At 35.6% G+C, this 14166-nt stretch overlaps 1 protein-coding gene across 1 annotated transcript in view; it reads right to left on the bottom strand.

The window, feature by feature from the left end:
• Positions 1-14166, bottom strand: part of KCNH7 (potassium voltage-gated channel subfamily H member 7) — a 606664-nt gene that overhangs the window by 192017 nt on the left and 400481 nt on the right. Inside the window, exon 3 of the mRNA XM_044666562.1 lies at positions 3121-3276. Within this exon, the coding sequence (XP_044522497.1) occupies positions 3121-3276 (156 nt within the window). The remainder of the gene's footprint in view (positions 1-3120; positions 3277-14166) is intronic.

The raw sequence follows: 14166 nt of genomic DNA, 5'->3' as shown, positions 1-14166 counted from the left end.
TACCTATTTAATCTTTATAAAAGTAGCTTAATGTCCCTGGTTTCCAGTTTCCTGATCTGGAAAAACCAGGGGTTTGGGCTAGATAAAACCTGTGATCCCATCCAACAATAAGTCTATGATTCTATTTGAAAAATGAAGATACATTACAAAAATAAATAAATTAATAAAACAGATAAAGCTATATTGGAAAAAAAACTGTCAGTGGTAAGCTTCTAACTAGACAAAACAGCATGGAGTAGAAACAAGATCGTATTGGAGGTGACCAAACATAATTTGTCTCCCTTTTATTTTTCTCCTTGATATGAAATAAAGATAAAAGGGAAGAGCTATCAACCATTTCTCCATAATGACAGGGCAGTCAAGGGAAATTTTGAATAAATGTAAGCCCACATGATATTATGATTGAACGATGTAATCAAAGGCAATGCATTGGTTGTAAATAATAGGGCTTTTAAATAATGCTCTGGAAAATGTTATCTCCACATTTGCACTCACTTTCAGCTTTTCCTTTACAAAATGTTTTCCCTTGATCAGAATGACAGCTGAAGTACAGGGAAACCTCTTTTGTTCACAAGCTAAGGCAAGGAATCTTAATCGAATCTGCACCACATAGGCAAAAGATTTTATATTTTTAGCATTTTTTAATTATAACACAAATGCACAGAAACTGTGCTTTCTATCCTGGGAGACTGCTGTGTAGATTATGCTCCATTCAGAGGTTGAGGTTCCAAGTTTCCATGTCATACTAGGTCTGAAATTAGTACTTTACTAACTAGGAGGCATTTTTCCAAATCTTGATGGACTGGGCAAGAAGACTGCTCCAGGGGGAGGAGAAGTGGATTTTAAAAGAAGAAAACCTCTTTTTCTGACAGGACATGCTGTGCCAAACCAGTAGCTGGCATTACCAGGGCTTTCCTCTGGGGAAATCTCACCGGAATGGCTGAATTTGTCAGGGGAGTATATTACAGTTTAGGAAGGGAAAACAGCACATGAGTTAAAGGAGTAAGCTTGGGCTTCAGCATATTCTGCCTTGGTGACTTAATAATCCATTTTCCAAACAATGTCGCAGGGAGGAATGACGAATTAGAGAATTTAATAGACATCAGCCCCAAGCCTGGCATTGCTCAGATGAAAAACAGTCAAAATATTAGAGACCAAGCACATCAGTGCACATGGCCCAATATTGCTTTAATAGGCCATTAAACTGTTGCTTAAATAGAACTATGTAAATACCTTAGACTAAACAAATATTTCAAACTATTGAAGGTTTGATTTCATGGGCTTACATTTAATCTTAAAAAGGGGTCTTTTGGGACCAGAACTACTTTTCATATTTGCAATTTCAGTTTAGTATTTGCATATATTAGGTCATTTTCTTTCCTCCTTTCCCCTAGCATATTGAAATGCAAATTCTGGAATACAATAATTAAGCAAAGAACTCAGCATCTGGTCACAGAAGTTTGGGTTCAAATGCCAGTCCTGTCACTTACAACCTGCTTGACATCGGGCAGGCTAGGCAATCTCTAAAACATGTTTCTACCCTATATCTATAATCCTTTTAATTGGGAATCGGGAAGGTGAACATCAAGTGAAGTTTCTACTGTGAGGATTCTGGTGGCATCTTTGTGTTCATTTAAGAAAACACATTTCTCTTGAGGTTGCCCTCTAGAGCTTTTCTGACAAACCTCTTTTATCTAGAAGTTCAAGTCAGCCTAGTATGTTTTTCTCGTGAGGTCTCTTGCTCAGACTGGATGACTCCTCCCAGAATCTCTTCTGAAGGACATTACCCAAACAAACCATGTCTTCTTCTCCTCCTCTAAGTTATATTCCAGAATTCTTCAAGGCAGAGAGTCTTTCTTTATGCTTGTATTTGTATTGTACAGGGACTTAGCAAAGAACACCTAATAAATGCCTATTGATAGACTAAATGACAAAACATAAAGGATTGAGGTATTTCCAAATGTCCCCACTATTACTGGCACCTATAGTCAGGTGCTATAGACAATAAATCTATCATTTTGTAGGTATTCAGTTTTTAAGGAGTATTCATTGTATAGAATAATACATACATACATGCATACAGATAAATAGATAGAATGTATGGTGGTTTGTATTAACCGAAGCCAAAACACAAAACAAGTCACACAATTCTGGAGTCAGTAATTTTTGCCATCTTTTACTTAAGTCTTACTCTTTGGAAATGCTAAAATTCTATTAAAGGTTTATGAAAATAAAGATGTATTGTTTTTCCTCATCTTAAGCTTACTGACCCCCATTTTAAGAACCCTTGATCTAGAACAGTGAACCTATAGTGTGGTTGCCAAAGATGGCTTACAGAGCACTCTCTTTGGGCACTTGTCCCACTCCTCTCCCCCTCCTCTACTTCATTACTAGAAAGGCAGAGGGACTCCAGAGGGCTGCTCCCTTCTTCCTCTACACCAGTGATTCCCAAAGTGGGTGCTGCAGCAATCCAGGGGGGCGGTGATGGCCACAAGTGCATTTATCTTTCCTATTAATTGCTATTAAAATTTAAAAAAAATTAATTTTCAGGGGGCTAAGTAACATTTTTTTCTGGAAAGGGGGCAGTAGGCCAAAAAAGTTTGGGAACCACTGCTCTACACCATGCTGATGACATTTTTCACCCCCCCACCCCAGCAGCCCAATGGGAATGCACAGGGGATGAGGTGGGTGATTCACAGGCAGAGCTGGAGGGGAGCAGAAAGCTTGGGTGACTCCCCTCCCCCTCTGTATACTTGCTGAGAACATTCCTCAATTTACCCACTCCTCTACCCAGCAGCCCAGTGGGAACACTTTCTCCCTCCCCTTTGTGGAGTAAGGGTGCAGGATGTAGGGCACATCTGAAACTCATTGGGAAGGAGGAGCACGGTACATGGTCTCTGTGGGGAGGGGGGCAGGCATGACACTTAGTCTGGGGGGTTGGGTAGGGCCCAGCACTCCATCTCTGAAAGATTTGCCTTCCCTGATCTAGAAGTTTTAAAAGAAATTGTGTTCATTCATAAATTCAAACCTAATTTGGAGCTTTACCACAGATGACAAAGAATTGAATGACAGGGAAACAATGGTAACATTAAGACTATTTTTTTCATCCCTTGTACTTACGATTTACAGGTTTTGTTGGTAATATTGGGTTGAATCTTTCTGGAGAGGCAGCATTCTCCTCATCTGTCACATATTCGAAATTGATGATGAACATCATAGCCACTCCCTCTTGGTTTTTCACTGGAATTATGTGAGTATTACAAATGAAGGTTGACCCTAAGGAGAAGAAAAAACAAATTGTAAGCCCCTAAATATGTAGAACTTCAAAGTCATAAGAAATATCTATGGATATTTCTCTTTGAGAAGATTACCCCTAAATCAAAAAATATGTATGCTGCATGCAATTTCCCCTTAATCTGAATTTCATTTTTAGCACAATGCACAAATGTTTATCTGAAATAAACACATGGATTCTTTTTTCAATGCTGTATAGACAAACCTAAGCCAATATTTCATGTAGGTAATGAATATCAAATTTCACTTGGTTTCTTTTTTACTACAAATAATTCATTCCCTTCCCCTCCTCCATGATAACAGCTAGCATTTATACAGTGCTATAAAGTTTGAGAAACTCTTTACAAATACCAACCGAATTTAGCCTCCCAACAACCCTGGGAGGAATCTGTTGTTATTATCATCACTATTTTACAGATGAGGAAACTGAGGCTGAAAGAGATTAATGTGACTTGCACACAAGTGTCTGAGGGCTACATTTGAACTTAGTTCCAGTGCTCTGTCTATTGCATCACCTAACTTATCCTTTTCTCAAAAGTAATGGGATACTAAGCTTTGAAAATGCCTTTTTAAACATGAATCTAACAAAGCCATTTATAAAATCTAATGTTTTGAAGGTAAAATTTTAAGGAAAGACATTCTAAGAATCAGAGATATCAAAGTGAGATGAGCTACCTTGGCAAGTAATAAGCTACCTGTGAAGCGAAATCTTCAAGCCAAGGTTGGATGACCATTTGTTGGTTTTGTTGTAGAGGGAATGTTTTCTCTTCCAACTCTGATATTCTGGGGTTGCTAATCTTTTCTATTTAATTGTGTTTGGTTTTAGCATCAAATTGAACAATAATATGGTGATCATTATTCATAGTTCACTTTTATATTTCACTTTAACAGATTAAAAATATTTAAACATTTTATTCTCACATCATTTTTAACTTCAAGTATCATCATCCCCATTTTGTGGATGAAATGGATCAAAGAGCTCTCAGAATTACTAAGGGACAAAGCAGGGACTTAACATATATTGTTACTCAAAGGCTAATCAGTAAACTCACTCACCTTCTTCACATGTTGAAAATTAATATTGAATTCTAAAGTTCCAATATCCTATCACAATTCTTTCCCAATTATTTTTTCCCCTGGCTCTAATGTAGTCTGCTAAAGGCACATCATATAAAGGTGGAAATCCTCTGTTAATTTAGAGGATTATATTAATTTGTTGATTACATTCACTGATAATTTAAAATAAAGATGCTAATTGGATCTCTTCAATCAACAAGATAACCTTCTGATAAAATTTTACACAACAATATAATTGGGAAAACAAAACAATATTTTTATTCTCAATACCTAGTACTGATTTAATTTCAGCTAATCCTTTATATACAAAAGGACACTTCAATGCTCAAGCCTCTCTGCTGGAAGATCCCATTACTATTTTCATGGACGCCATTGTAGAAAAGGAGAGAAGATACAGGAAATTTTGGGGTCAAAAAAAAAAGGAAGAGAAAAATAGCTTTGAAGCACCTAAATGCTTTAGGGAATCTGACTCTTTGGGCAAGGTTCATGTGATTGTCATGTAAACCACCAAAAGCCCTTCCCTGGGAGATGATTAATTTTTTTTCATTTTCCTATATTGCCTTAAAATCCAGACAATGAAAGATTCATTTGAGCTAACAAATACCCTTTCTAAAAATGCAGATTGCCTCTAGGAGGGTTATGGAGCTATCTATCATCCATACATTATTATAAATTCAAACAAATTATGTTCCTTTTAACCCTAGCACAAATAATAGTACTAAATGTTTATGGGAGTTTTGACTTGCAGGGGAAAGAGAGACATGCAATACTAGAGTAAGAATCTTAAAGATAACGAGAGTACTTGGATACTTAAGAACTTGGGGAGAGGGGCACTAGGGGCACTAGAGGGTGTTAGAGGAGCACAAAAATGATGTGAGGACATTAGAGATAAATTTGATTATTTCAAAGTTTGCCTGGAGGAGACCAAGTCCACAACATGAAGAAACTACCGCTCCTATTTCTAGGAACACCCCTCCCTGCCAATCACAGAATCTCATTGTCAGAAGAAAGAGACCCTAGGAATTATCAAACCAACTCATCCATGGTCAATACTTCACCTTACTTTCTTTTCTCTTCTTCTAGCTCACATAATGGGAACAGACTATGTCCACGGCCCTTCAAATAAAGCTGTTTTGTTTTGGCTTTATGGAGGTAGTCAGACATAATTTAAATGCAGGGCTTTGAAAGTATTAAAATATTCTCTAAATGTCAGTTTTTATAGCTTCATTCAGATATGTTCTAAAACTCCTTGCTAGTTGCCTTGTATTTCTAGAATACAGTTGTCATTTTAGCCTAGGCCATGTATGCTATGGACAATAGAAACTGAGTCAGGATAGTATTATTAGTTTTATGCTTCACCTCCACTAACAGCTAAATTTTGTGAGCTAACCTAGAAATCTAGCCCTCATTTATAATTTTGTCTCAGTGAGAGAATGTGTTCTGCATTACAAATAACTGGTTTAGCAATGAACTTTTGAAACATGGCCTCTGTGTAAGTTAAAGATTGCTGTCAATTGAAATTTAGACAGCCAAATACCAGAGCCTCCCAAATCCAAAATGTAGAGTACTTCCTTTCTAACTAATTTCTTATTTTCTATAAATGTGAATATGGTATTTATGGAAGGTAAGTGTTATATGTATTAAAAATGACATGCTACACCTTCAAGTTTTCCAGCTGTATCTTCAATCCACTTAATAAAACAGTTAGCTATGGCACTTGTCATGGTTTCCATGGTAACAAATTGGATGACTTTAGTAAACAGAAAATAAGCAATTTAAGACTGTTCCATTAGAGCTAAAAATAGAAATGCTTTAGGCCAAGCATTGCTACACAGACTAGTTAAACAGAGGGTCTGAGGAGATGCTAGAAATAGCCATTATGTACTTGGCTAATGAACCAAAATATATATTGATTTTACCTCCTAAAATGACATTTCTTGGATCACTTAGAAGAGCATTATGAATTCACATTTGTGTTATCGAGTGGTTTTGATGTTTTCAACATGTGGGGCATTGAAAACACTAGATAATATCATTAAGCTCACAGGCCTCGTACATTCCCTTTCTGTCCCCAAATGACACTGGAAATGGAATTAGAATGTAAGAAGACAGAGTAGCCAGAAGCTTTAAAAAAATACTCAAACAGAAAGTAATCCAAAAATTTTAGTTAGAATCAATTTTGAAGGTTATCTTACCTTGCCCTAAATTTCCATTACAACATCTTTCAGTCTTCGCTTGAACACTTCTAGTGATATGGAGCTCACTACCTCTTTTAGCTCATTCTACTTTTGGACAGCTCTAATTGTTAAAAATGTTTTGCTTACATTGAACCTAAATCTGTCTCTCAGCAACTTTGACTCATCGGTCCTGGTGACTCCCTGGATCCAAGGAGAACAATTCAGACTCTTCTTCCAAATGATAGCTTTTCAGATCCTTTTATAGCAGTCATTTAGTACCCACCCAAATTTTCTTTTCTGGGCTAAATGTAGAGAATTTAACCTATAAAATACAATTTATAATCTTAGAAATTGGAGAAGTTCTGCAGCACTAATGTTGGTAGATCTATTTGTCAGTACTAAATTCATATAATCATGGAAGTTTAGAGCTTGAGGAGATCTTGGAGATTGTCTAATTCAACTCCAAAGCTCAAGGTTAGTGTAGTGAATTGTTCAGGGTCACACAGCAAACTAGGAACAGAATTCAAACTAGAACTCAGATCCCCCAAATGCCAGCCTGGTGAACCGTTTTTATTGTCTGAATATCTTACCTGTGAAAAGTCTGAAAGATCAAATACATGTATTAACTGCCTAACCTGCTAAATAATAGAATTAAATTTAGAATGCTCCCCTCTCTATTTTTGCCTGAGTTTTTGTGTTTGTGCTAATCCTAAAGTCATTGGAAAAATTTTAGAGTTTTGGGCTTTTGGATTTATTTTCTGTGTCCATCATGTGCTCAGTCTTTGGGAAGGACAAAATAGAGAAGAGATGCAGGATTAGCAGGATGAAATCAAAAGAGTTTTGAAGAGCTAGAACACTCTAGATGGGCATTTAGTTCCTTTCTGTGGCATCTAAAATCATTAAGCTCTTAAGAAAGGTAGAACAAGTACAATGGTCTTCAGAGTTAGAAGACCTTAATTTAAATCCCAGCTCTAAGACATTTGTGAAGAAGGTGCTTTTTATACCTTCAAGTACTCTATATAATCCCTAGGTCACTCTCCATGGGGGAAATTCTGGGGTGGAAATACCTCTCCAACCTTACTGGGCAGATGTGAAAATGTTCCATAACTCTTTTTGGAGAGCTACCCAGGGCAGAATAGTAAAGTGATTATCATTATACAACCAATATGTCCCAGCGGCTGAATTTGAACACAGCTTCCTGATTTCAAAGCCAGATGCTCTATTTGCTATCTTATATTGTATTATTTTGAAGGATTCAAGGAAAAAAATTCCAAGAGAGCAGTCTCAGAGAACAATAGGCTGCCCTAACAGCAAAAGTAGGAAGACCCTTTAGCCCATGTGCTATTTCAAGTATTGGTTGGACTAGAATTCGGGGTCCTTAATCTGGGATACATGAAATTGTGTTTTCTGAAAAAATTGACAACTACATTCAATATAATTGGTTTCTTTTGTAATCTTGTGTGTTTTATTTTATGCATTCAAAACTATGATTCAGAAAGGATCTTTGACCTACAAAAAAAAGCTTAAGAACCCCTGGACTAGATAACCTGTAAAATCTATTCCAACACTGAAAGTTTGTAATTCTGGTACTAATGTAAATCGATTTGTGTGAGAGAAATGTCACAACTACACCAACCTAAGTATTTATCTGGAAAGTAAAATTAGTAAACAGTAGAATTACCCAGAAGCCCAAGAACAGCTAGCAAATTCTATAAAGAGAAAACTATTGATAGGATTAACTAAATCTGGAATAAAGCATAATGGTTGTTAAAATTAACTCAGTATTCAAAGGAAGCTAATGGCATTTAAATAAGCCTTAGGCAATAACTTGTTTACAATAGCATTATCCCATATTTATAAAATTATACGTGCAATTATATTAATATTAGTGAGACTGAGATTCATTTCCATGTTTTATCTCTTAAGTGAAAACATTCTGAAAACGTAAAAGCTCTCTTATTGAATGCTGCATATTTTAATCAAGTTTGTATAATGTATAATTCTTAATTGCAGCTAAAGAATAAGCAAAAGGGAGATAATCTAAATAATTATGGAAATGATATCTTATTAACAAATTGTTGAAATGTCCTTGTTGCATTTAAAAATAGAATCATAAACTGAAAGATCAGAGTTCATCATCTTGATAGGTGGCTCAGTGGATAGAGAGCCAGGCCTAGAGATAAAAGGTCCTGGGTTCAAATGTGAACTTAGACACTTTTTAGCTCTTTTACCCAGAGCAAGCCACTTAACCTCATTGCTTTGCCTTTACTAGTCCTACCTTAAAACCACTACTTTGTACTGATACTCAGATAGAAAGTAAGGGTTTAAAAAAATAAAAAAGAAAAGAAAAAGCCCTTTTTTCTCTGTCTGACTCTTCTTTTCAGGGTCTAATAATTGTTTTTGAGTACCACATAGGAGAGAAAACTCTCTACTCACAGTTTGAGTGAGGGAATAGGATAAAGATGCTGCTTCCATGCACCTATCTTCTACCTCATGTGAAAGTTCTTAACCTTTCCTACTTTGGTATTTATGATATTTGGGGGGGGGGGAGTGGGAAGTGGATTTGATAGCGAACAAAGATAAAAGTAAGAGTTACTAAGAACCTACTTTGGGCAGGTAATTGTAGGTTTTGTGTATGTTTGGAGAGGACCGAAAGAGTTTGCAATCAAAATCAGAATTTAAAAAATCTAGTTAGATTAAGCTGCCTATGAATACAGATATCTAGCTTTTTGTGGGGGCAGTGATTTAATTTGGGATCTTTCTACCTATGCAGACAATCATTAGCTTGGCAACTTAAACTTTTATTTGTTTATTTTATTTTAATTTAAAAATCCCTTTTGCCTCTGTCTTAATATCAATTCTAAGGCTAAACAGCAGTAGGGGCTAGACAATTGGGGTTTAAGCGATTTGCCCATTATCACACAGCTAGGAAGTATCTGAAATTAGACTTGAACTCCTTACTCCAAGCCTGGTGCTCTATCTACTATGCTACTTAGGTGTCATGACTTTTAGATGTTTACCCAGGCTCTGAGAGGTAAAATGATTTCTGCCAAGTTGGACAGCCAGTATTTGTCAGAGGCAAGGACCTGAATCTTGATTTTTCTGATTACAAGGCCAGTACGTTATCTACTTCTCCATGTTGCCTTTCATTTCTACATACTAGGTAGAACAACAATAGTCAGAGTTGATAATAATAATAATGATTTCTTACTATTCCTATAGCATATTTAAAATCCTCTGAGAAAGTAATTAATTTTACAGATGAGGAAATTAAGGCACAAATCTATTGATTATTTTAATGAAGTGATAGAGATACCTTACCACTGGAGTAGTCACGTGTTCATGATTGGCAAATTTTGTCCTGGTCATTAATAAAAAGAAGGGAAGAGGAGGCTATGTGTTGCAGTAGGTAGAATACTAGACTTGGAATCAGGACAACCCAAGTTCAAATCTTGCCTCAGATTCTTACTAGTTGTGTAGCCCTGGGAAAATTAATTTCTTTAAGTCTTAGTTTCCTTATCTTTAAGACAAGGAAGGAGCTAATGTGAGAGAATAGAGGGATCAATTGAGTCAAATCTCTTAGCATTCCCCTGCAACAACTTAAAATAATACCTCAAATTGAATTTTGTTGTGGCAGACCCAACAAAAAAGTTAATGTGAGAATTTTTTAATACTCTGACCATTTAGGAGATTGTCAAGAGAGGTCTGTGACACCAGATTGGGGGTTGACCCAGACTGCATGTGAGAGGGGCCCTTCAAGGGCCCTTCATGCCAGAACACAGAGCAGGAGAACAATGATCACATCTCTCCCCAAATAATGCATCACACAAAATTTAGAGATCCCCAGAATTATCTCTGAAAACAGAAGCACTGAAAAAGTCTAAAGCTTGGGACAATGCCTCCCCATCTCAAAGCAAGGAGAGCTCAACTTAAAAATCAAGTAACAAGTGGGAAGATAAGCAAAAAACAACAAAAAATAATTTGACCATAAAAAATTATTATGGAGGCATGGAAGGTCAAGACATAAACTCAGAAGACAACAATGTGAAAATAGCTGCAACCAAAGTCCAACAATAATTCCTGAAAGAGTTAAAGAAAAAGTGGTAGAGAAGAAATTGGAAAAAGAAATGAGCAATATGAGAAAATTGTGAAAAGAAAATTAATGGCATTATTAAAACAGAAAGGTTGTTGTCTTACGTACTCAGAGAGGACCAAAATGACATCATTAGTGATGCCTTTTGACTCTTGAATAAACAGTGAGGTAGAGTTGATCAAAGCTGTCAGCCTCACTCTATTCAGTCATTGAAGTTCAGTGGCTAGACAGAAATCAAGACAATGGGTGATACCTTAGGATATAGAGCAGTGGTTCCCAAACTTTTTTTTGGCCTACTGCCCCCTTTCCAGAAAAAATATTACTTATCCCCCTGTAAATTAATTTAAAAATTTTAATAACAATTAATAGGAAAGATAAATGCACCTGTGGCCATCACCTCATCTGGATCGCTGCAGCACCCACCAGGGGGCGGTAGCGCTCACTTTGGGAATCACTGATATAGAGTTTCTTCAATGTCCAAGTGAGCTCTAAGCACTCCATAGAACTCTGCTTTCATGGCCATTGGAACCAATTGTTTTCATCTGCCCCTTTCTCCAGAGGGAAGTCTTTACGTGCTTGGATTAGATACTTTCCTGAAGGCTTTGGGGTATATTGGTTACTCTCAACCTTGTTTAGCTCATCTGCCAAAGTAGTTACTAGGCATTCTATAGCTTCCTAGAACCACAGGTGAGAATTGTGTGTCATATAGATAATAAAGGATGAAAACAGCCCCGAAAAGGCTCAGCAAACCCTCACACCCCAGGTACTAGTTTTCCTTGAACATTGTGAGCTCAAGGTGAAAAAGAAATGAAAATTTAAAGAAAATAAAAATTTACAAGCAATTGACCTAATGGTAAAAGAAATAGAAATATTCATTGAAGAAAGGAACTCTTTGAAAAGAAATGGCCAAATTGAAAAAGGATGCAAAAAACAACACTGAAGAAAATATTTCTTCAGAAATTAGAATTGGGCAATTGAAACTAATCACTCCACGAGACATCAAGAAACAATAAAAGAATTCAAAAGAATGAAAAAATAGAAGAAAATGTGAAATGCCTCACTGGGAAAACAACTGACCTTGAAGATAGATCAAAAATAATTTAAGAATTATTGGACTTTGTGAAAGGCATGATCAACATAAAAGAGCCTAGACACCATATTTCTAAAAACTCTATAATGGAAAATTACCTCATATCTTAGATCCAGGGGATAAAATAGAAATTGAAAGATTCCATCAATCACATTTTGAAAGAGATGCCCAAATGAAAACTCCAAGGGATATTATATCCAAATTCAAGAGCTCCCAGTTCAAGGAGAAAATATAGTAAAGAGTCAGAAAGAAACAATTTAAATATTATGGAACCACAGTTAGGATCACACAAGATTTAGAAACATCAATATCAAAGTAGTGGAGAGCTTGGAATATGATATTTCAGAAGGCAAAAAAACTAGGATTATAACCCCAAATAACAAAGCTAAGTATAATCCTTTAGGGAAAAAATAAAAAGTAAACAAAATAGAGGAGTTTCAAGAATTTCTGTTGAAAAGACCACAGCTAAATAGAAATTTTGATATTCAAACACAAGATTCAAGAGAAACATGAAAAGGCAAATATGAGAGTAATCATAAGGAACTCAGTTAAACTATATTTCTGTATGAGAAGATGACACATATAAGTCCTAATAACTTTATCATTATAAGGGAAGCTAGAAACAGTCTAAATAGATAGAGGGCATGAAGGGGAATTGACTATGTTGGGATGATCTAAAATAAATGAAGAGATGAGGGAGAGATGCCCTGAAAGAAGAGGGAAGGAAAAGTTGAATGGAGAAATTATTTCATATAAAAGACACATGCAATGAAGGGCCTTTATAGTGGAGGAGAAATGGGAGAGCCTATCAGGCAATACTTGAACCTTTGCCCTCATTGGAATTGGTTCAAAGAAGGAAGAAAAAAAATATATATATATATTCAGCTGGGCAGAGAAGTCTACCTTACCCAATTGAAAAATGGAAGAGGAAGGGTATAAAAGAAAGGGGTGGGGAGAGATGATAAAAGGCTGGGCAGATGATGGAATACTGCATTAGAAGTAAAAGTGGCTTTTGAAGAAGTATTAGCATAAAAAGATAATGGTAAATAGAAGAAAATAGATTTGTGAAAAATACACAGTTATCATAACTTTTAACATAATTGGGAGGAGTTCACCCTTAAAATGGAAGTAGATAGCAGAATGGATTGGAAATCAGAATTTAAAAATTTGTGGTTTATAAGAGACACACTTGAAACAGAAAGACATATACATAGAGCTAAAATAAGGTGACAGAGCAGAATCTATTTTGTTTCAGCTGTAGTACAAAAAGAAAGGATAATAATCATGATCTTGAACTATGCAAAAACAAAAAAATGTACCTAATTAATGAGAGAGATTACATTTTGAGAAAAGGTATTATAGACAATGGGATGGCAGTAATATTATATGAGTGCACATTTATTATTATATAATTCATATTTCAATGCCTGTCATGTTGTAAAATATGATACATATTGTTTATATTAGAGAAAAATTCACGAAGGAAATAAAATGAAGAATCATGTGCTTCAATCTGCATTCAGCTAGAAAAAATTATAAAAAAGTTCATTTGGAAAAACAAAAGATTAAGAATATCAAGGGACATAATGAAAAAAATGTGAAGGATGGGGGCCTGGCAGTACCAGGTCTTAAAAATGTACTATAAAGGAGAGGTCATCAAAACAATATGGTACTGGCTAAGAGGCAGAAGGGATGGATCAGTGGAATAGACTAGGGGTAAATGACCTCAGCAAGCTAGTGTTCAATAAACCCAAAGATCCCAGCTTTTGGGACAAGAACTCACTATTTGACAAAAATGGCCTGGAAAATTGGAAAATAGTATGGGGAAAATTATGTTTAGATCAATGTCTCACACGCTATACCAAGATATATTCAAAATGGGTAAATAACTTAAATATAAAGAATGAAATCACAAAAAATTAGGTGAACATAAAATAGTATACCTGACAGATTTGTGGGAAAGAAAGGAATTTAAGACCAAGCAAGAGGTAGAGAACATTACAATATGTAAAATGAATGATTTTGATTACATAAAATTAAAAAGCTTTTGTACAAAAAAACCAATGCAACCAAAATTAGGAAAGTAATAAACTGGGAAAAGTTTTTTTTTAATAAAACTTTGACAAAGGTTTAATTTAACAAATATCTAAAGAACTAAGTCAAATTTACAAAAAATCAAGCCATTCCCAATTGACAAATGGTAAAAGGATGTGAATAGGTAGTTCTCAGATGAAGAAATCAAAACTATCAATAATTACATGAAAAAGTGTTCTAAATTCCTCCTGGTTAGAGAAATGCAAATAAAATCAACTCTCAGGTACCACCTCACACCTAACAGATTGGCCAATATAGCAGCAAAGGAAAGTGATAAATGTTGGAGGGGACCTGGCAAAATTGAGATACTAATACACGGCTGGTGGAGTTGTGAATTAATC

The sequence above is a fragment of the Gracilinanus agilis genome, chromosome 3 (assembly GCF_016433145.1).
Source record: "Gracilinanus agilis isolate LMUSP501 chromosome 3, AgileGrace, whole genome shotgun sequence".
NCBI classification, from domain to species: domain Eukaryota; kingdom Metazoa; phylum Chordata; class Mammalia; order Didelphimorphia; family Didelphidae; genus Gracilinanus; species Gracilinanus agilis.
Note: the sequence above shows the minus strand (reverse complement) of the source record. Positions and strands in the feature narration are given on the sequence as shown.